The 22,328-nt window shown below is 37.9% G+C and overlaps 1 protein-coding gene across 1 annotated transcript; it reads right to left on the reverse strand.

Moving 5' to 3' along the window:
- Window positions 1-1,009: 1,009 nt before the first annotated feature.
- On the reverse strand, window positions 1,010-21,458 carry LOC113671788 (syntaxin-binding protein 5). Its single transcript, XM_027188042.2, has 27 exons — window positions 21,270-21,458; window positions 21,064-21,161; window positions 20,337-20,418; window positions 19,237-19,337; window positions 18,332-18,466; window positions 17,575-17,638; window positions 16,763-16,846; window positions 16,175-16,298; window positions 15,714-15,780; window positions 14,961-15,106; window positions 14,196-14,274; window positions 13,269-13,431; window positions 12,307-12,377; window positions 11,527-11,567; window positions 10,827-11,086; window positions 9,813-10,078; window positions 9,138-9,226; window positions 8,100-8,426; window positions 6,995-7,114; window positions 6,563-6,682; window positions 6,023-6,093; window positions 5,099-5,204; window positions 4,610-4,721; window positions 4,141-4,236; window positions 3,573-3,694; window positions 3,121-3,239; window positions 1,010-2,765 (listed from the first exon to the last, which is right to left on the reverse strand). The coding sequence occupies exons 1-27, from the start codon at window positions 21,411-21,413 to the stop codon at window positions 2,628-2,630; spliced, it is 3,345 nt and encodes a 1,114-aa protein (XP_027043843.2). The 5' UTR covers window positions 21,414-21,458; the 3' UTR covers window positions 1,010-2,627.
- Between the last annotated feature and the right edge of the window lie 870 nt (window positions 21,459-22,328).

Raw genomic sequence — 22,328 nt, forward strand, 5'->3', positions numbered from 1 at the left:
TCCACATTTCCATGTATTGCGCCGCTCAGCAACATCAGCGGAGGATTGTCCGTTAGTATCCCGTTGTTAAGCAGCAAGTGTTGTTCGTCTGGAACAAGTCCACCACAGTGATTTCCATGACACTGGTAGCCACTCTGCTCTGTTGGGCGCCCATTATGAAGGGGGAAAAACAATAGGAGTTGTCTTGCTAAAACTCAGCCTAAATGTCGTCCAGCTTTTAAACTGTACAAGATTCTTTGGTTTAGGAACCCACAGAATTTACACAGGAAACTACTGAAGGCCTTCAAATACAAATATAATAATTTGCATGGAGTTTTTGTAACACAACTATTTTACCCAATTTTTTTGACTTAGATAAAGGGGGTAAGTCTCTAGAGAAACTGGTGCTGCGTCGGTGGGAGAGTATCACAGGTAATTTAGTGTTAACAACTGAGTTGAAGACGTACATTGGCCACCGTAGAGTGTAAAGGCCGACGTTTTGAGCGTTAGCCCTCCGTCAGAGCGATTGATTTAGAGTTTTAAGTCAGGGAAAGGGTGAAGGAGAGGGGGAGGGGAGGGGGGGAGGTATTTGAGTGTGTACGGAATTCGAGAACTCTGCCTCTGAGACACTTAAAGGAATTTATGCGTCACATTTATTCGTCATTTCGTTCCTGCTTGCCAAAGTGAGCTTAAATGATTTAAAAGCTTTTTTTATTATTATAAAACACAAGTTCTTTTGTATTGGGTTAAGCTTCACTTACTGACTCTAAAAAAAAAGAGGGCAGTGCGGTCGATATGGCTCGTATCCTCAGAGCAGAGATGGAAAGTTGGTTCAATTATGAGATTATATGATTGCAGTCTCTTTCACCGCCGTTTGGGAGACAAAAGAATGTGTAAATAGTGTATAATTTTTTATCACAGATCTCATCGATTTCTTGTTAAAATATCGTTGTTCAATATCTCTTAGAAAAACAAGTTTGATCTGTATCTTTATAACGAATTACTATAATCCATAACTAGAACGAAATCATTTCTTTTCCTTACTGAAAAATTTTGCGCTTTTTAATGGCTAATAATAAAGTCATGTACAGGTACATAACAATAAACAATGTTGTAAATTGTCGTAGATACGTTCTGGTGCATGGAACTTTTGCATCGGTGTAAAGATTAAAAGCTTTACAAAGAAATCACTTTAACAGCAGAAAGTTCGTTCTACATTTGTAGGTCCAGTTGACAAGGGAAGATAAGAGATTTTGATTTATGGCTAAATGTTACGTTAGAGTTCTGGAATTATAACACTTTGTCTTGTCGAGAAATGCAAGTTACAATATGTCCAGATGTACGTATGGTCGTCATGCACTTTAAGCATTATTAAATGCAACATTAAAAGGGTTAACAGTATTTAGATCTACATCAAGGAGGGTACAATTTAGGATGTGTATGTCACGCTTAGGTTCTCTATCTTCCGCTCTAGTTTCGGATGAATTATAACAGAGCACCCACATAAACAGTGTAACTGTTTTTAGATTTGATTCTGAAGAAAGTGTATGCGAACTGAACACAAACAAAGCTGATATTTCATATTTCCCAACGTTAAATGCAAACTGAAGAAATATCCGATTAGGAGCTGTTTGTCCAGGAACTTCTAAGCCTGCATCTTTAATCTTCTGTCTTCTATCAATGGGAGTCGAAAGAAGCACGATGATTAGTTCGGTAATCGATCGGAACGCGGCGGAAAAACCACCAGACACAACGGATAAATTTCCATTGCAGGAAATTGAAGGAAGTCAGGAAGATACAATAAACGGGTGGAAAATAATCTATCTTATGCATCGAAATTCTTTATCACGCCTCAAGAAAGCAGATAAGAAGGGATTTTTTTCGCAGGACTTTCTGGAAAGTATTTCAAGCCTCAATCCAGGAACGTATGCTTGCAAAACACAAAATCAATTACAGGCAGTTTCCACAAATGAATTCAAGTTCTTACAGAACAGTCTTCTTACATATCGAACATTGACCACTAAAATAAAAACTGCTCGAAACTGGCGTTGAAACTGTGATGCCAAGTACCGTAGATTGCAAAAACTGTCACAGACAAATGGCTTACAACTGGGGAAGACATTCCACCAATAATGTGGCAAAAACGAGGATTTCTTGCGCTAATCTTTGTTTACTTGTAATTTTGAATATCTGGTACTCTATCTCAACACCTATTCTCAGTTTTTCATACCAATGACAAAATTCGGACGATGCCCCAAGAAGTTTACTCTGTTGACTAGAAACTGATGAAAATGCTTACAACCCTTTTACATCTTTAAACACTACAAAAATACACGATTAATTATTCATTTAAATAATTTTCTTAATGGTTTGAATATTTTTAAAGCGAGTCTTCTGCTTCTCTCCTTGCCCGATAACTCGAAAGAAGTTAACAATTATTTACGCACGTGTGTAAATTCTATTTCAATCGAACTCTCCAGGCGCCGCAAAGAATTCGATTTCTCTGTATTCATGCAATCATCTATAAGCATTTATGCCTCCAACATGCGCAGGGAAATAATTTCTAATGTCATCCAAAGGTTAGCATCACTGCTATGTAGCCGCGTGACAAACACGGACGAGCGCGTGAAAAACACGCGAGGGCATTCTTAGACTTGATACCATTTCTTGTCCTTATATTTGAGTGACAGTTGGTGAGCAGCGTCCGCGAAGGCCTTAGCTCGCACATTCATCTCTGCAGTCTTCATCTCGAGATCAGAAAGCTTCTCACCCCGCTCTGTAAGAGCCTGGAAAACGGAAGGTATTAAAAAGGGTAAACGGAAAAAGAGTCATCGTGAGAGAGTGGAGGGGATGAGAGCTTTCGCCTCTTATCAGTGTCGCGAGGGATTCGATTTCCTAATGTGCAGTCATTAGGGGATTGCCTTACAACTTGATCTCATCCTATCTGCCACGATCTTTCAACAGGATCTCTTGGTTCCTTCCTCGTAAACGTACAACTTCTAATATCCCTAAGAAGCGGTGGAAGAATACACCCTATTTTCTCTGTACCTGTTCTTGTTTCAAGTGGTAAGTTACGTCTTTCCCAAATAAATTCCATACTACAGCTACTGATCCATCATTGCCTCCCTATCTCATACAAACCTGTTTGTTTTTAGCCAGAACACCAGCCAATCCACTAGACGTTTCCTGCAGTTTTTCCATTCCTGGCCCATGGAAGCGATTGGTCAAACTGCGGGACGCACTCCCGCTGGCTGTTCCAACTGGTGAGAAATAAAAAGTAGGTTCTCTTTCTCTATTACTCGTCTACAGAATCGACACTCCATATAAGGAAATTAAAGAGTTTAACGACATAATGTACGTCATGATCTCGAGCTAAATATCTCCCGTGTTGGCCTACCCACTCATTCAATAAGTGCATGATATAGTCCATAAGGCTACCGATCTATAGTAGTAAAGTAACCAACCCGTAATATTGAGTTAATAGGTGCCATTAGAGAAACTCAAATGTTTTCTTCGTGTCACGCTTATGACCGATGAATTTTACATTCCTCAACATTCAACAACCTTGAATGTCGTGGATGTGAAATACTTACAGAGCTGTTCTCTATCAAGAGGTGATACAGCAGTGCTGAATAAGCTGCTGAAGAAACCTTTACTTGGGGGTTCGGGTGTCTCCATGGCACGGAACAACGAACCCTGATTTTCTGTTAACATTCTGGAAAAGATACAAAATTATTACTGAACTGGATTCACAGGAAGCCTATTCAAACTCCCACAATTGATCAATAAGTAGCCTCCAGTTACAATATCACCAAACTCTCGTTTTCCTTCTCACTTTCATCTGCAGTCGTGCGATTTTCTCATTGCATTAAACCAAATTTTAAATCAAGAAACTTACGTAGAGCTAACAACTATGAGACCCTCGGCTACGTCACTTGGCTTACTAACCCGTTGCCATTCACTAGGATCATTTTTCCCCAAACAAACAAGAAAGAGGAATATTAAAATGATATAGCTCCCGCACCCACGTATAGAATGGTTCTATACTAGCAGCTGCCACAACTCTTGTTCATGAACCACGAGAACCAAGGGCAAACACTTTGAGCCTAACTCAGCACTCAGGTTATAACCAGGCTGATCTGTTCAAACCTTAACACTCACCCTGGTCTGGCAAACATCGAGAGCCTTTGAATTTCAAACGGGGAGCACAAAATAACTGCTTGAGCGTCCTCAGAGAACACAAGCGTCCTAAGAAATCTTGAAACAAAATAAAACAAGTGTAAGCTTGTATTTAAAATATTAAAAGAACATTCAATGGTACATTCTACGGTATGCTACAGAAAAACTTGCGAGCCCGCGAAGAGTCCTGTAGCTTGACATGCTACAAAAAAATTGCCCACAAGCGCACGCGTTGACACCTACTCTTAAATGAGTTCCTAGCACCAAATCTATTTTGTAGTCCATCATAGTGTTACATGGATGTTCTATCTCACTCGTAAATACGCAAGGTCACAGTGGCTCTGAACGCCTGGCCTGACCTGCAGTACTATACGAGGTAGCACGCTCAATTATACATCTGCAAGCATCCACGCACGCACGCACGCACGCAGTCTTACAGCACCAGACCTACCTGTAATCTTTCATAAGAAACGAACACTCCACGTCCATAAGCGGTGACAGGTTAGGCAGACTCAGAGCAAGCAGCTTTCCAAGACTGTTCAGACACAATAAGCAGCTGCTACCTTTAATAAAAAAAAAAGGTAGAGGGCGAAGACGTCAAGCCTCCAGCAGCTATGGTTTGATATGACGAACAGTTCGCTATATTCAAGGTTATATAGCAGTGATATATTGAAACAAGTCCACGTAAAACCAGAAAAAAGTTGAAATATGCAGAGACGAAACGAGGTGAATTTGGAGGGGAAAGAAAAGTTCCTTTTCGCGGCAGCGAAGGCCTTATAACCTCTGTCTCCTATTCAAGATTACAGAAAGGTATCCGAGGATCTATTGCTTCTCTCAAAAAGGCTTCAAAGCGCCACGTGTAACTACACCAGCAAGTAATAAGATTGAATAACCTGACTTGTATAAAGATAAAACAACTTTGCACAAAACTCTCACTTACCTTGAACAACAACAGCCGCTGCTTTGAGTAACACTGCCAAGTCCTCGACTAGATTTGCCTCAGAGAAACTTTTTGGATTCGTATGTGACGTGGGTAAAGAGTAAACCTGAAGATTAAACAAAGGATAATATTTCCTCCCGCCAACAACTAATCCTAAGATACTGTGGCTTGGTTTCCTCCTTCGAAGACGTTACGAATATGGGTCCCTAAAAACTTCTACGCAGGCCACTAGGGAACACTGTGTGACAATAACTGCTAAGTGAAGTATCTACAAGCAGAAAACTAGGTAAAAATTGTATTTGCTAGCCGATTCTCCTGCCCGCTGTCTCGCCCTTTTGATGCGCCACAACTGAGTTTCATTAAGCATAGTCCAGTTTAGCACTCTTAAGACAAAGCTTTCTTAGAACGTTTTTAAAGGAACAGGCATTGCTTGAGTCGGAATCAAGCTTCACTTCCCAAAACGTCTGCAGTAACACAGCAAACTTTTCACGAAATATCAATTGCAACTTTAGAGTAAGTGGTTGTTACTACGGTTGTTGTGATCAATTTTGTGATTAGTGAATTTAGCTGAGTGGACTTAGTAAGATTGGCTGCTTTGACTATCCGATTACAGCCCACGGTCCGATTACACTGTCCGATTACAACTCTGCAGAACAATAAGTGAAAAATAAAGCAGCTAATGCATCAATCAAATTTGGAAAAATTGTAATGGTTCGGATTAATATCTATATAATTGCGCCAATATTCGTATGAGGCCACATTGAATCATCTCAGCTAACATGACATGACAAGAAACGTGACATTCCTTGAATGATCTATAGTGGCAACCGCTTCAATATTATACTAAAAAAATGTAAGATGCAACTTCAAAGCGAAAGAGTCTACTGAACTGTTGACATTTTTTTAAAATGTACCAGTACTAACCTTGGCTTCTCTTTCTGTACAGATAGCAACAAAATGTCTATCGAAAACTTCTCTTGTTAACAAAGAGTTTCCTAGTGGTAAAGAAGAGTAATTACGGTAACTTTTGAAGTCTAGGCTTCATACACTTTTCTATACGAAAGATAAAACTTTCAAGATAATGTGTTCCCAAACCAATAATGCATTCCTTCCATTTCCCACACTCAAAAGTAGCCATGATGCAATGCAACGAAACAATTACAGCGAAGTGGAACGCACTATAACTACTGTATGAATTAGGATAAAATGTTTCTCTACAAACACTAGAGCAGGCTTTGAAAAATCTCTTTCATGAATAAACTTTTAAACCCAATCGAATAACATCCGGAAAGTATAAGTGTGGCATACTGTAGCATTTCATTTTTCTTATGTTCAAATTTTGTAGTATATGTTGCGGGAATACGCTGGAGAAAGGCTTATTAGAAAATCTGAAGCACTAGATAAGGAGCCTGTCAGAACGTCACGGTTTACGGAAGTAAAAAGCAGAATAATTCCAACTCTTACTCTTATTATGGTGTGAATCGTTTTCCTTCCAGAAATGAAATGGTGATGGAAAGAGATGTCCTTGGCCATCCAGTATATCTATGCTCAGGATCATACCGGCTTTAGGCTGACATAGCGTTCCTGCAGAAGAATGGAGAATGGTTAATAAGGACTACGCATGCGTATTGTAATCTCATCGCAATCTCAATGAAATGATTAGCTGATTGGTACACGCCTTGGTTCTTAAGAATGATCTATTGGAGAACTGACGCACAGATGAGGTCACCGTTGTTCTTACCGCAGTGTAACGTCATTTGTGACCTGTTACTGAACAGACACACTTCAACATGGAATCTTGTTGTGAAAATGGCAATGACGCCTGATGGCCAACGTATGGGCCACGTACGAGTGCATCCCTTTAGGCTTTTATTTCAGTACAGAATATTCTGTTACCTGTTGTAATTGTTAATACCGGCTGTGACTCTCTCTGATCTCCAACGGGCAAGTTCAAAACAACAACAAAAACATTTCCGAGGGCTGTTCCAACCCACAGACAGGGGCTGATCAAATTGTCTACAAAAACAAAAAAGAACATTAACGTATTTAAAAAGGCCGAAAATACAGCACTCTTCATTATAACTGGTTCTTGCTAACTCGCTGTAAGCGAAAGTGTTCTCTCAGTCTCGGAGACACGATCGAGGCTAGGTCAACTATTATTTTAAACGAACAAAGGGGGTAAGTTTCTAAAGAAACTGTGGTGCTGCGTCGGTGAGAGAGTATAAGAGATAATTTAGTGTTAACAACTGGGTAAATTGGCCACCGTAAAGAGTAAAAAAAACTGGCGTTTCGGGCGTTAGCCCTTCGTCAGAGCGATTGACGTGGGGCTAATGCTCGAAACGTCAGCTAATACTCAGGTTGATGAGCTAATGCTCGAAACGTCAATCGCTCTGACGAAGGGATAACGCCCGAAACGTCAGCTTTTTTACTCTTTACGGTGGTCAATTTACGCTTTCAACTCAGTTGTTAACACTAAATTACCAGCTATTTTTTTAAACGATTCCATTCCTTTTTTTCCAGTTTTCCAGTTAAAATACGCTCGCACGCTTTCGCGATTGTTCAGACTGTTTTGTCGTCATTTTTACCAGTTTTTATTTTCTAATGCCCTCAAAAGTGATAACAATAGCAATACAGTTTGTGTTCTTGGCACATATATTTTCTGGGGCCCGACCCGGAGATCATTTTAACCCTCGGTCAGCAGTTCCGCCTAAAATGACTTTGAGTTGGGCCCAAAAAAATTATGACGCTTGCGAACATATACTCTATTGTTTCTGTATATCATCGTTGAGCAGGAATATGTTTCGTCAAAAATAAACCGTGCGTATATCTCGAAGTGCTAAGAAGGGACGGCAAGCGTCAAGAATTTCTGGCTAAACATCCGCAGTTTACCACAAAATGACCCTAGGAATGGCTCTTAAGAAGGCTCAATTAACCTCCACTCAGTCGTATTACCATTATAAATTTTTGTTTGAGAACCTTGTTCGTTTAGTTTTCTACTTACCATTCTTTCGGGTAAAAGTGCACGCAAAGCGCACACAGCTGATGCTGTCAGGGGGGCCACTATCCATGTTCGCAACACTACTTGATCTTTGTCGAATCCCATCGACAGCATCACTTTCGCCCTGTCCGTCACCACCCGCCTTGCTTAGCCGCCTCGCCAGGGGAGGTGGGCGAGGAGGACGGCTCTTCCTTCTCTCTGATTTTGAACTAAGATCTACGTGGAATTCCCCCCCTGAACCATCAGTGTTCATGGTAAATGTAATGGGGGTGCCAGTTGTCACAGGAGTTGTAACAGAATTGGCAGATGACGATGGCGATTCTGTCACAGCTGAAAAAAAAAAAAAAAAAAAAAAAAAAAAAAAAAAAAAAAAGATAAGTATACATAGATGTTCATTGGCCCATGTAGCATGTCAGGCTGAGGAATATCGCCATTGGTAGTGTTAAGACAAACCAAAGCAGCATACTGTCCTCCCAAACCTGAATCTAATTTTCCCCTCACTGCGAGACGCGACCAAACCAGGCCTAAGAAGGAAACTATAATGCAAGGGGCAAATAACATGTACTGAGCAGTAGACGGGTCTCCCAGTAGTTATGAGCTCGTAGCTTTCTCAACAACAGAAAAAATTAAAATAACTTTTACAAAAAGACATACAGTACCGATCAAAGGTAAGCTGACAGTCTTATCCCGATACTCGATTCGTGACTTACGACGCTCAAGTTTCGAGAATCGAAAAGCGACTTTCGAGACGCTCAAAAAATTTTTCAAGGACCTCGATGCACAGTTGCGAGGAAACGACTTATTTCTCGAACGCAGAACAATAGCGAAGGACCAAGCGCTCGGCACGCGGCCTCCTCTCAGCGCATACAAGCTCGTAGCTTTTTTCGACAAACAAACAAAATATTGAAAAAATAAACAAACAAAACAAAAAAAAAAGGTGGGAAAAGACACAGACTGATAAAATCTTACCACAGGAAGTGAAAACCATTTTGTGTTCTCAATAATATCGTAAACATTATATGACTCAGAAGATTTCCTTACCAGACATGTCTTGAGCTGACAACAAAGTAATAAGTTTCTTTTGAACTGTGTCAACCAGTGCTAATGACGGCCCATTGCTGATGGATATGCTGTAAAGGATTCAAAACATATAGCAAAATTACAACACTATCCGTATTTTGAGATCTATCAACTGTCCCATTTAAAATGAAGACTTTCAGATCTGTAAAATTCAGTGTGAAATGTGACCAGCATTTAAAGGAGCTACACTATATTTCCGGTATTTTGTCCACTTCTCCTTTTTGGAAGTCATTGTTCGATCATGAGTTGGATTTCTTTCCGGTATATATGTTTTGTCATATGTCGTGTGATAAAATGAGAAGAGTTTCCTTCACTCATTTTTTTCAAAATTACTTTTACAAACTTGAATGTCTTTGTCGCATAAATTTAAAAGATTTTGCAGAAAATTTGATATCTCCTTATACTATTTCCACCCTCTAACAACCCCTCTGCCGGCTCTTACGCCTGTGGAGACTCAAACTGAATATGATAAAAGGAACATAATGATCAAGATGATATTTTTATGTGAGTGACAAATTAGAGTTCACTTAGAATCACTTATTTTCTACCTTAAGATAAAAATCGTTAATGAACGCATCAGACAATCACAAGATATTCATGAACTCTTACGTAAAGAAACAGTTTGTTTCAACTTACACTCCAAACTCTGAGCTAATTGCCATGTTGCTGAGAGGCACGATATCACAGCTCGCTGATGGAATCATGCAACAGAGTGTGGGTTGGAATCCTGGCGATCTCTTGTACAAACCAGTTTTGCAAGTTAGGGTGGGACAGTTCACAGTCATAGAGAGTGGCGTAGGACTGTGTGCCTGTCCCTCTCCTTTATCTTCAGTAGGACTGAACAGGTCGGAGTCTGGTGACCCATCCATACCCGCGTCAAACAGAAGATTGACGTCAAGTTGCTAAAGCCATTTACAGAACATCGTGTCAGAACATACAAAATACATAAGTCTACTTGCGCTGTCTAAATCAAATGCTAAGAATAATCTGTATGAAGTCTCATTTTGATAATTGAAATTAAGGGTGTTCTTTGCATTAATATTATTGCACCTTCAAATAGAGTAATTATTCAAGGCCAAAAGTTTTGGCTGTCAATCCTGTAAAGTGATTGTAAACAGCTGAGGGAACAAATTAAGTCTCAAATTTGACTGTCTTCTGAGAAAGGGACTACATGTTTTCACAATCAACCCCCCCCCCCCCTTTCAGGTGACAATAACACCACAGAAAGGACTGTTCCTTGTGGATCTCGATGGGGTAACCGTTTGAAGTAAAACGGTCGAAAAAATTTAGCTGTTGGGCGTAAAAATTGACTTATTTTAACCGTAAGTCGTAAAATAAGTTAACTATGAAAATTTTTCCTTTAAACGATGTATCATTTTGGGTTAATCGTAAACCGTCTTTCTTCCAGTTCTAACCATTTACTGTAGATTACCCTCCCTCTCGATGCTAAATATAACCTGGAGTTCCGGGAATCTTGTAAAGTTTCTTGCTTTGCACAAACTTGACACTCAGTTTGCAATCCCTTACGCACTTTCTCGTTGTTTTCACCAAATAAGAAAAAGTCGATCAAAGTTATGTGGCTTTTACACTGTTAAGTTAATCAACGTTTTAAAAGCTTATGAAAGCAAAGTAAATCAGACAAAACCTTACCACTAATTCTAATGTCTCTTCAACAAGGCTGAACTGATAAACTATAACATGGCTGGTGCCAGCCACCAGAAGTGTCCGACTTCGAACACACAGTTCTACCATGTTGACAGCATAACAATCAATGTCGACCACGGAGGGTGGAGAATGTTCACCGCTACTACTGCCTTCAGAGTGGCCATTGGCGTCACCGCTCTCGACTGCATTTGTGCTCTTTTCAAAAATTTTACTTGTTGAAAGTTTGTAGAGACATTTTAAGACCGCTGTTGGAGTAAATAGGACAGAAAGATAAGATCACTATTTGAAAGCTGACATGCAATGCATTAGCCATATATGTTTGTTCCCCCACTCTTTAACTTTCTTAGCACCTAAACCTGCTTCCTTTCATTAGTCAGTGAGAAAATTTTAAGGGGAGTGTTTCAAGTAATAGGGGATTGCAACGGTTTTTTCCTTACTTCATTCTAAGAATGACCAAGAAACTAGCGACAACCTTTCCACCAATCAGATAAAACAAAAAACAGAAACAGTCCTGCTTGGTCACTCCTGTTTCTTTAGCTTGTTTTTAAATGAGTTCTCATTGGCTCCTTGTCCTATTTTCTATGTTCTGATTGGCCGTTGCAATCACTTTGGTTTAACATAATTAATCCAGCCAAGCTATAGTGTATCATGACAATATTATACAGTTAAATTGAGTAAAACTAACCTGATGAACCTTCCCAGAACTTTACAGATCCATCAGAATGACTACAACAAATGAAGGTGGTTTTTTAATGATAAATAACTATGATGCTATAGAATGTGAAAAATTGCAATTTCTTGGATGAAGTTTTGATTAATAGCAAGGGTTATCAGGGTTTGTGGCACTGTTTTTGTTGGAACAAAAACAGTGCCACAAAGAATTAATTACATACTTGTAACCATTTGGAATTGAGGGAGGGTCATGTGTAAATTTAATATCATATCATGATTACTCAAGTGATTTTAGACATTCTCTCAACTGATTGGTTGAGAATTCTGTCACATCTCTCTCTAATCACCCCACACAAAATAATAGAGGGGGGGGCTAAACTCTCCAGATTATAGTGGTGACAATTAGCTCCTCTTCAGACATTTAAACCCTGCTCAACACTTCCTTCCAACTGAAGTTGACACAAGCACTGCAACTATCTAGTTTCATTCAGTTTTTGCTTCTGTCATTCCCAGTTGACAGACCTGCTTGATATTTCTGCCAAACTATGTTTTTTTTTTTTTGACAAATGACAAGTGCAATGAATAGAAAATTTCATAAAATTCACGTTTTTAGACTATTTATCATGCAAACAATTACACTAAAAAAGTTAAGAGCCTCAGCTCAGGCTAAGTGAATGTTGTGAAATAATCTCCTCAACTTTGTCTCAGAGATTAGTCATCAACATTCAATTCATTTCTAGAAAAAATTAAGAATTTAATATAGTGTAATTTACAGAGAAAGTAAAATCCTCACCCAGTAATTATGAGCTCAGTGGTGCTCTTCTCTGGAGCTTCTCCCACAAGACCTCCAGCTATAGGCCAGGCCTTAACAAAAAAAAAATTTTAACATGTGGACTGATTTGATTAACTTCTTATTAACTGAGTGCAACGGTTGTTCTGGGGAATATTGGCCCGAAGTTGCGGCAGTACAGACCAAGTGCAGTGAAGTTTGTACAAAAACAACCAAGGACCAATCTTCCTCAATCGGCTCAAGCAAGCAAGGTTATTAAGCAGTTTAGTGCATGGCAATCAGACCAAACATGTTTCTTTTGAATAAGCTAGCTTTCACAACCAAAATACATGGCTTATGACCGTTCCTGTGGAAACAGTCCATATGACAAATTATGGACTAAGTAAGAACCCATCAGAACACTTAGATTTACCTCAGGAATACCTGGACATATAATATAAATACAGTTCCTATACACCTTGTTAAACATGCAAAGAGATAGCTGTAATGAGTGTTTTAATTTCTTGCATGTTATAACTTTACAATTAAACTAAATGATGAAATAGACAAATATCATCTAACCAATCAGCTGAATAGTTAGTATTTTTCTTTATTAATTTACAGTCAAGACATTTTCAATATTGCTGATCCAAGAAGTATGAAAGATGCTCGAATGAACCTCAAATATGGCCTAGCTTAGAAAAAACCCTCTGTGGATCAGTGGTAAAGAGTATTGAACTGTATAAAGTATAAGTCCTTGTGGCGTTTGTCTTTGTCCCACACTTATGACAACTGAACAACATTTTTGCGTCTTGAAACTACCATCTTTCATTATCTATTCAATATGATAGCTTCTGATCACTAAACCAAGATTCTGTCCACTGTCATTGTTACTTTCAGCAGCAACAGAGTGTGTAAAGTTGAAAGAAAACATAAGATATGATCAAAATGCAGGGCACTAGATTATCACAAAAACAGGTACAAACCTGAGTATTTTCTCCCCTTTGCAACTGTCTTTTTCGTGTGCGACTGCTAGCTGTTGACCCCAATGCCACAATTAAGTCCCTTGGGCACTCATTGTAAAATTGTGTACAAGTGACTGGAGACTCATGGATGTTGAATGTGTAAGGTACTTCTATTGCAGCAGACCTGTAACATTTATTGTCCCAAAATCAAGTGAGAATTTCATTGCAACTTCAAGATACAAAAGGGCTGTCATCTTAAAAACCAACTTACCCACACAACAAAAGGGTAAAACCAGTTTAAATTTACATTAGTGGGAATGATTTATATCACATCTATACTGCCTATTAGAGCCATATGCCCAGTAAGAGAAATCAAGTTCTAAGAGCCTAGAATCTCCCCTATTATTTCTACATTGCTTTGCCACAAAAGGAAATTCAGTTTCTGACTAAGGAAAATTGGACCCAAAAAATGTTGCATGTGATCAATCATTTTTCTAAAACAGTGTTAAATATTTTTTACCCTGAGAGAGGCAAGCATCTCCTTACTGTATCATTGCAGAATCAAACATTAATTCCCACAAGTGATTAAAATGTAACTTCTCCCTTTAATATCCATACAATATCCAGCAAACAGGTGATGAGAATACTCAAACTTATCATGTAGAAGTTGTTTTCCCGTTCTAAGGACAAATTTTCACAACCAATATACAAGGAAATGTGTAGCAGCTAAAAGGGACAAGGGCCACAAGAATAATTAAAAGGAAACAATCATCAACCAATTTGAAGCTCCAAGTAGCTGAACAAGTTCTCTCCTCATCAGTACCACAGGTAACGTATAGAGAAGGGTTTGGAGAAGGCATACTTATGTTAACGTGCAAAGGTTTAAGCCACTCCAAACTACTGACAGCAAGTTTCCATCCCAATTAATACTTAATGTGCATAACATACTTTGCAGAACTTGAGAGTAAGTCAAACACCATCAGCTTCACAGGAGTTAACACAACCACAGCTTTAGGATCTTGTACATCTGCAATAGAAAGAAGAAGGCACTAGGAGTGTAGGAGTTTTCTTGAAAAGCTGAACTCAGAGCCTTAAAAAACTTATGCAGAATCTTATTTTAAAGGTTAGTAAAGTGGAAGGTGACCTCATGAGTGAAAGTCAGAATGATCACAGAAAAATATTGAATTTGTGTACAATGAAGCCTTCAAGCAGAAGCCACACCAGCTCTGCTGTAATTTTCTTGATATTATTTTCTTAAAAGGAAAGTTCAAGTGCTAATTTCAGCCAGTCTCCATTAAGACACTTTGTAACAATGTTCAATACTTTCATGCAGTTTTTGTGCAATCTTTGAAAAAGACCTGGCACTATCAGTACACATGTAATTGCTTTTATTAGTCTTTGAGACTGATCACAGAATTGGAATCAATCCATTGTGGTAATGGCTGGGGTATGGGTGGGAAACTGTATAATACTGAGTGACTAACTTAAGGTAATTTAGAAATGTTACATCTTTTAAGAAGGAAGCCTGAGTAACTTCTTTTAATTAGTACTGAAGAGATGGGAGTTAGTTTTTTTTACTTTTAATTAACAGTTAGTTTTGTAGCAACATTTTGAAGAAGGAAAAAACACATGATCATGAATACTGTTGTTAGTATCAGTCATGTTTTGATGAATTTAATATTATCAATAATGCATGAAGCTTAGGCAAGTTACCTTCTCCCCATGGAGTAGAATTGATACAAACAAAGTCCACCACAGTGTCTGTGCACAGAACTTTTATGGAGCGACTTCCTTGCATTAATGTCAGTGCTTTCTTCTTGCTGCTACATGTCCCTCCTGAGAATATCATCAATGGATCTCTGCAAACAAATTTGAATTGAGCTGATATGATGCTAGAGACCTAAAAAATTGAAGGATATCAAAGGCACAAACTGTATTATAAATACAAACATTAAATATCTTCAATTTTAAAATGAAAATTCAACTTTTGAATGGATGGTAGGGAGACATCCAAGCCAAATTTGACAAAAAAATGCATAGCAAGTAGAACCAAAACACTACACAACCAGGTGAGAAAGAGTGCCTTCCAGTATAATATCTAGTAATTCTTAACAGAAATATAAAGTTTATTCTTGCTGAAAACCTTGTACTCGGACTACAGTGTTCTACCACATTTTTTCCAACATTGCGAAAAATTGAGACCACTGTTTGAACACTACCCATTTGTAGGCACATTCATTTAGAAAGGCAATTTACATATTACAATTCTATTACCATTTATAGTCTAATTTCACCATGGGAGAACCATCTTAATAAAACCTCAGCTTACGGCCACACATTTCATAATTGCATGTGAATAACTTTTTTTATTCTAATCAACTGTCTGCTTACATTTTTATTGTCATTGTCAAGGACTGTTTCATATAGTCACCTTCTTAGAGCCAAAGGGTTAAATAAAGCACATACCCTGAACTGACTGCCAACCACTGCACCTTGAAAATGGGTTGACATGGTCTTCCTTTGTCACTCTTACCTTAGACAATAAATTTGTTTGGTTTAAAAGATGTCAGAACTTCTGTGCACAAACTATGACTTCAAATCTATTGTTAAGGCTTTGTTTATCAACATCTGAGAGCTCTCTCAGTGGACACTCTTGTAAGCAGTGAGCTTCTAACTTGCGGCTGGTTGGAACTTCATAACAAACTCTGAGCAAACTTACACATTCTTACACATGGACACTCTCATAGGTGGCTGCTCACATTTTCAGGGGGTATTTTGGATTTTTCCTCTGATTTTAAGCTTAAATAGGAGGGCAGGTTATCTTCTGGTACAGGGTTGCAACAGTGAACAAGTGGGTTTTGTGGAAGTTGACTGATCTGCCCATTTAGAAGTTATTAAATGTGCCTGCTGGCTAAAACATTCCTTACCATGTGGAGTTAATGTCTCAACTGGTTTGTCACTGTTTTTGAGATTCCATACTGTTAAAGCACCATTACTGTGAGAGCAAATGAACTGTTTTCCATCATTCAACCAATATGCTGAGGTCATTGGCTATTTGGATTGAAGAAAAACATGCCATATTTCATGATAAATTAGTTAAAAAACTGCAGCAGTAGAGCAAAGCTTACAGCATCGAGGAAAGCAAAGTGAAAAGGAATGGGAGAGAAAATCTTAAGTCTGTTTAGTGCGAGTGAGGTAGTCAGTGTCTGAGTGAGGTATCTGGTGTATATACAGCCTGAACCATTGCAGTTACATTCTCAACCTGACACATATGAAGGCAGAGATCTTCCTCTTCTAAAATATTATATTATCCCTTTGACCTGGCCCTACCAGTGATTAGGATCTAGTTTTTTCCTATAATATTATTCCTAAATCAAACATTAAGATCAAAAGTTAGTAACCACCCTCTAGCCAATGGCGAAACAAGGTGAAGAGGTATATGTCATTGATGTAATTTCCTCTAAATATCTACCCAACTGAAAAATCCTAACTTAGTTTCACCCTTAACAACTCACCTGAGAACAGACACATCTGTGTTCTACAACCTTCCCTCTAAGGGACCAAACAACAACGATGCCAGACTCAAAACCTAGAAGCAACTGAAAAATACACAAATTTCAAAAAGGGATCAATATTTATAGCATGAATCTATCAAACAGTAAATATAAATGAACTAAACATAAAAACTTTAGATCCAGCATACAATCCATACACATGTACTACTAGTCCAGAACATTTGACAGAAATGTTTGAGAGACTTGCTTGAAAGTAACCTACTATTGCAAATTAATTGAAAAATAAACCTTTCCTGCCCCCACTTCCCCACCATTACTATCTACAACTGGCAGCAAAATTGTTGACACATTAACCTTCTTGACCCCCAATTAGCTTACTGCCTCATTCCTCAAAACAATTGCACTGTGATTCCATGAACTTTTAGCTCCTACCGCACTCCACAGGTAACAGTGAGTGGGGTAGGAGGGGTCTCGTTGATGATTAAGAGTGTGATAGAAACAGGAGGGTTACTCTACACTTAAACAGGACTCTCGAAACACAAAGTGTCAACTAATTTTGATGCTGATTGTGGGTACATGAACAAAGTGCCACATTCCTTGATAAAGAATTAGTGCAATGGCAGGGGGGGAATTTCCAAAGATATCTTTTTGTTGAAGAGGAGGGGTGTTTTGTTGATGGAAGGATACCATAAACATTCTAATAGACTGTAGCTCCTTGAATAGAGTGAAATGATGAGAAGTATTACTTTCTTGACTACATGAATTCTGTGATGTAGTAGGGCTGCAGAGAGTAACTGACCATTGGCTCCTACCTTATTTGGGTCCACTGGATTACCACTTATATGTACAACTGGACCTGGGTGGGACTTACATTTTCTACAAACGACATTCCAGAGAAAAAAAATCAGATAAATCCCTAAAATGGCCTCTCTTTTATGTCAAAATCTGAAACAAGTTCTATTTGTTTCTTACTTTGTTCCATATAATTTGAAAATTAACGAAGCATGAGCAATTATGACATCACCCCTGAATCACACATTTAAGGTCTCCAATTCTCTACCACTGAGCCAGAAGGACTCAATGATGAAGGAGGTCTATAATGAGGTTCATATGACACACATCCTGCATACTGCTGGATTAGCAATGTCCATAGCATCATGTTTGTAAACAGAATAGGAAAGATGGTAAGTTTTGAGCTCAGTAAGAAATAGTGAAAGATATTTTTCATCTTGTCACAAGTGTGGGACAGAAAAAAATAGAGTCCCCATGAAGACTAAGAATTCCAGAATTCTAGTTCCTCATGAGGACTTAGAATTTTGTCTTTGTCCCATGCTTGTGACAAGACAAAAAATATCTTTCACTATTTCTTACCAAGCTTTAAAACATAATACCATCTTTTTTATTCTATTTACAAGGGTGGTTTAAGTTCTTTAAACCAGCCAATGAACATAGTGAAACAAACCAATCAACCAAAACAGAAAACCAATTAAAAACTTGGAATTATAACCAACCTGAAATATTCAAGGTGCTATTGTTTCTGTAATTTTTTTAAAGTGTAACAGTACTCACATTTCAATTACTTTATTCCAATTTATTGTGTATCCTGATAGCTCAAAGCTCTCAATATTTACAACATGAATATTTCCCTTTTCTGTACCAACATACAGCCACTTTGAAGAAAATGGAAGGTGCATGCATGTTAATCTGAACATGGAAGAAACAACAAAATTAGCAACTGTTCTGAAATCACAACACAGGACATTTTGCACTTCGAGAACATTGTGGAAGGGTTACACTCAACCTAAACTTAGGCATGAAGCTACAAGATTCCCATGCTTAACATTCAGGTTTAATTCTTTAACTCCCATGAGCAACCAAGAAAAAATTTCTCATAACAGTGTCAATACAATATCAAGCAGACAAGTGATAACAATAAAGAAAAATATCAATTAAGAACTAGTTGATACAATACCACATTCTCAAGATACATCATAGGAATTTTGTGGAAGAGAGTAAGGAGAGTTAATGATAAGATCTTGGAAGTTAAGGGTTAAACAATTTAACATATAAGGGGCCATTTTACACACCATGACAACAGGTGCTTTCCACATCTCAAAATTACCTCCTTTTCCTCAAAATTCTGGCTAAATACAGAATACATACCCCATTCTCTTCACATTTGTGAATGTACATGATTGTACAATCTATGCAAGCTTACTAATTCACCAGCAGATCCAAAAGTGCAAAGGGACCCTAAGTGTCCATGCTTGGTACCTAGGCCCAACCCTTGATCAAACTCTTGCCTCTTTGAGGCTATCATTGCACAAGCATATATGAGGTACATGATAAATTTTGACTACCATCTTTTCATGCAAAGGAAAACCAAGGGCCCATATTCTCCCTCTGTTCTACCATGCAAGCATAGATTTATTACAGAAATTGAAACTGTCTTTAACACAAGTTTATAAACTTACTTCTCACGATTAAACCGCAAGGATTGCACAAGGGCAGGTTGGGCTTGTCGCAAATTCCACAAGTGAATGTAGTCATCTTCACAAAGACTTATCAAAGCTCCCTTGGAAAAAAAGAATATTTAGTCAAACACATAAACAAAAAAAGTTCGTAATTAAATTAGATCTAGACAGTACAAATATATTGACTCAAATTGGGGATCCACATAGATTCCCATGGTGATGTTCATAGTTAAATCACCCATTCCACTCTCCTTACTATCTGCCATGTACATTTTTTATGTTGTTAGTTCAGAGAATTTGATATTGAATCAACTTGTGACCTCCTAATTGATATTTAACTTCATTCTCATCACTATTCTGCTTGATATAAAGGGAAAATTCTGTCTTGGTCGCTCATGGAAGTTATGGGGATAAAAATTAACATTTAGGAGAATTAAGTGAAAAATGTAACTTCTCCCAACAATTTAATTACATAGTTAAGACAACAGGTAGTTTGTATAGGTGACAACATGATTTTGGGTGAAAATTGGTGTTAAGCACAAGTAATAAGAGCAAGTGCAATTTGAAGTCTTTGAAAGATTTACAAGTGCTTAATTATACAAGAAATCATGTTATTACTTGTTATTAATTTAAATGAAAAATGCATCACAGAGAGTCAAGACAAATGAAATTTTAGCAAGTGTGCTAAAATTGAATCAATCTTGACTTTATTTGCACTGGTGTTAAAACTGCACTCATGTTACCTAAAAATGCATTTTTTTTTAGCCAATAAGATGTGTGAAATTTTTTTCATGCATATTAATGGAAATAAAAAAAACGTTCCTGTTAATTATTTTTAAGGGTGTAAGGATGAAATTCAATGTGCAGGACATTAGTATACAAGATGAAAAAGGACTGTCATCCTCACTGAACCAAAATTCACTGCAAAATTTACTAAACTTGCTTAAAATGCAGAGCAGTAATGCATGCATGATGATACCTTTGTGTCAGAGACACATTATTTTAGATAATTATCTAAAGAATGTATGCAAGAGCATGATACTTTTAGGATAAAACGACAGTGTGTCATCGACAAATAAAGAAGAACAAGTGTTTATCACCTCATTTATGAGGAATATAAGTTCTCTGACAGCGGCACTACTGTCATGTTGAACGTGGCATTCCACACCAGCTCGTCCCAATCTAATTCAGAAACAGTCAAGGACTAGCGATGAGTCTTTGGCCTCAGTTTTGGTAGTGTGTCTGTTGACTAGACCATAAAGTAGGAGACAAGCAACGTAACAAAAATAAATAAGAAACGTTCCAAAACTATAATGCAAGGCGCGAATCGATTCTTTGCCCTATTATTTAATCGGTGCATGGGATGAACAAGTTTAGCCTGAAAACATGGTCTATGCTTGATGAAAGAAAATTATCACACAAAAGCATTGAGAAATCTATACCTTGCCTCAGTTAAAAGCTACCAAGAAAAAATAATCATGAACCATATCACGACGTGCAGCATTCACAATGGCAACACAGATGAAAGCTTATATCCGGCTAGTAATTGTCGCAGAAGTCGACAACGTAACATCTTTTGAATATAAATAGAAACAAATAAACCAAAAAAACAAACTCGTAAACTTGTTCTTTAAACATTGATTACACATGTAAACATTTGTAGTCTGGATAAGAAAAAGAGAAAACACACTTAGTAAACGTGCTATTTATTACAGAGATGTACAAAGCCTTAAACCTCACAAGTTCAACTGAAGCGACGTACGTCAGCAAATTAATTAAGTCAAGCTAGCAAGCGTCCTGCAGATAAATTACAGTATATAAGGATACATGCGAAGAGAGCCATCGAAAGCTCCAAGAGCGAGAATACTCTGAACAGGATCGTATGCAATACAAGTTGGTTGATACGGAAAGCCATAACGAAAAGTCTGCAAAAATAAAAATCAAACACAAAGATGTGTTAAATTTGTTGAACTCTGCGTTCGTGCTCGACTGCTTACTAACAAACTATCGTGATCAGTGATACCGGTACAAACCTTTGTAAAAACAAAGTCCTCGGCCTTCAAACGATCTGTTATAACAGGCTCTTCCTTGGCACTGATGCTACCCATTCTCCCCCCATGCCCAGACCGAACTACTTTAGTTAATCTTTTCATGAATGTCCTTTTCCCGTCAGCCATCCATTTTCATTAATAGTTTCTTGTAATCCACTGGAATAACATACACAACTGACGCAAACGCTTCTGGGAGATATGTAAATACAGAACCCGGATGGCAATAGAGAAGTGGGGACCGCAAGGCGTACACAAGTTTTATTGCTTTAGGCAGAATGCTCGTTTCTTACTTTTTCCGTTTTCTTCCACCCTATTTGAAAGGAATGACGTAAATATAAAAAGAGTTATGTGTGTGTGTGTGTGTATATATATATGTATGTATGTATGTATGTATGTATGTATGTATGTATGTATGTATGTATGTATGTATGTATGTGTGTATGTATGTATGTATGTATGTATGTATGTATGTATGTATGTATGTAAAGAGACTACTCTTTCATCCCGAGAAGCCAGTTTCGTAATTAACTCACTCTTCAGGGGATTTTAATGACAAGAATATTCGTAACCATCGTTGATACACTGTAAAATTTGCATAACTGACGTGGCTGTAAATTCAGATGTTCTGTTCAGCTATCACGTAGCAACGCTTCGTTAATTTTTCTTTAACACAGAGGTTGCATTTTTTACTTGCGCTGCTGTAGGGTGTTAGGATGTACCATGATATTAAGTGGTCAATGTTACTGTCTTTAGAGTACAGATTTGTTTTCATGGCACATCCTTTCATCAAGCCAATCTCAATACATATCGCGCTCTACTTCTATGAAGCGAGCACTGTACTACGGAAAAATCGAAACACGGACTTCCTATACATACATATTCACATATAAATAAAATTTAGTGGTCAAATTAGTCTTCAGTTGGAGCGATTTTTAAAGTCTCTCAAAAACAACAATAATTCAGGGTTTCAAGCTTGACCTTCAATAAAATATGGTCATCAGAAATAAACATTTGGAGGCCAAAAATAGAAATAATTAATGC

The sequence above is a fragment of the Pocillopora damicornis genome, chromosome 8, assembly GCF_964200805.1.
Source record: "Pocillopora damicornis chromosome 8, jaPocDami1.2, whole genome shotgun sequence".
NCBI lineage: Eukaryota > Metazoa > Cnidaria > Anthozoa > Scleractinia > Pocilloporidae > Pocillopora > Pocillopora damicornis.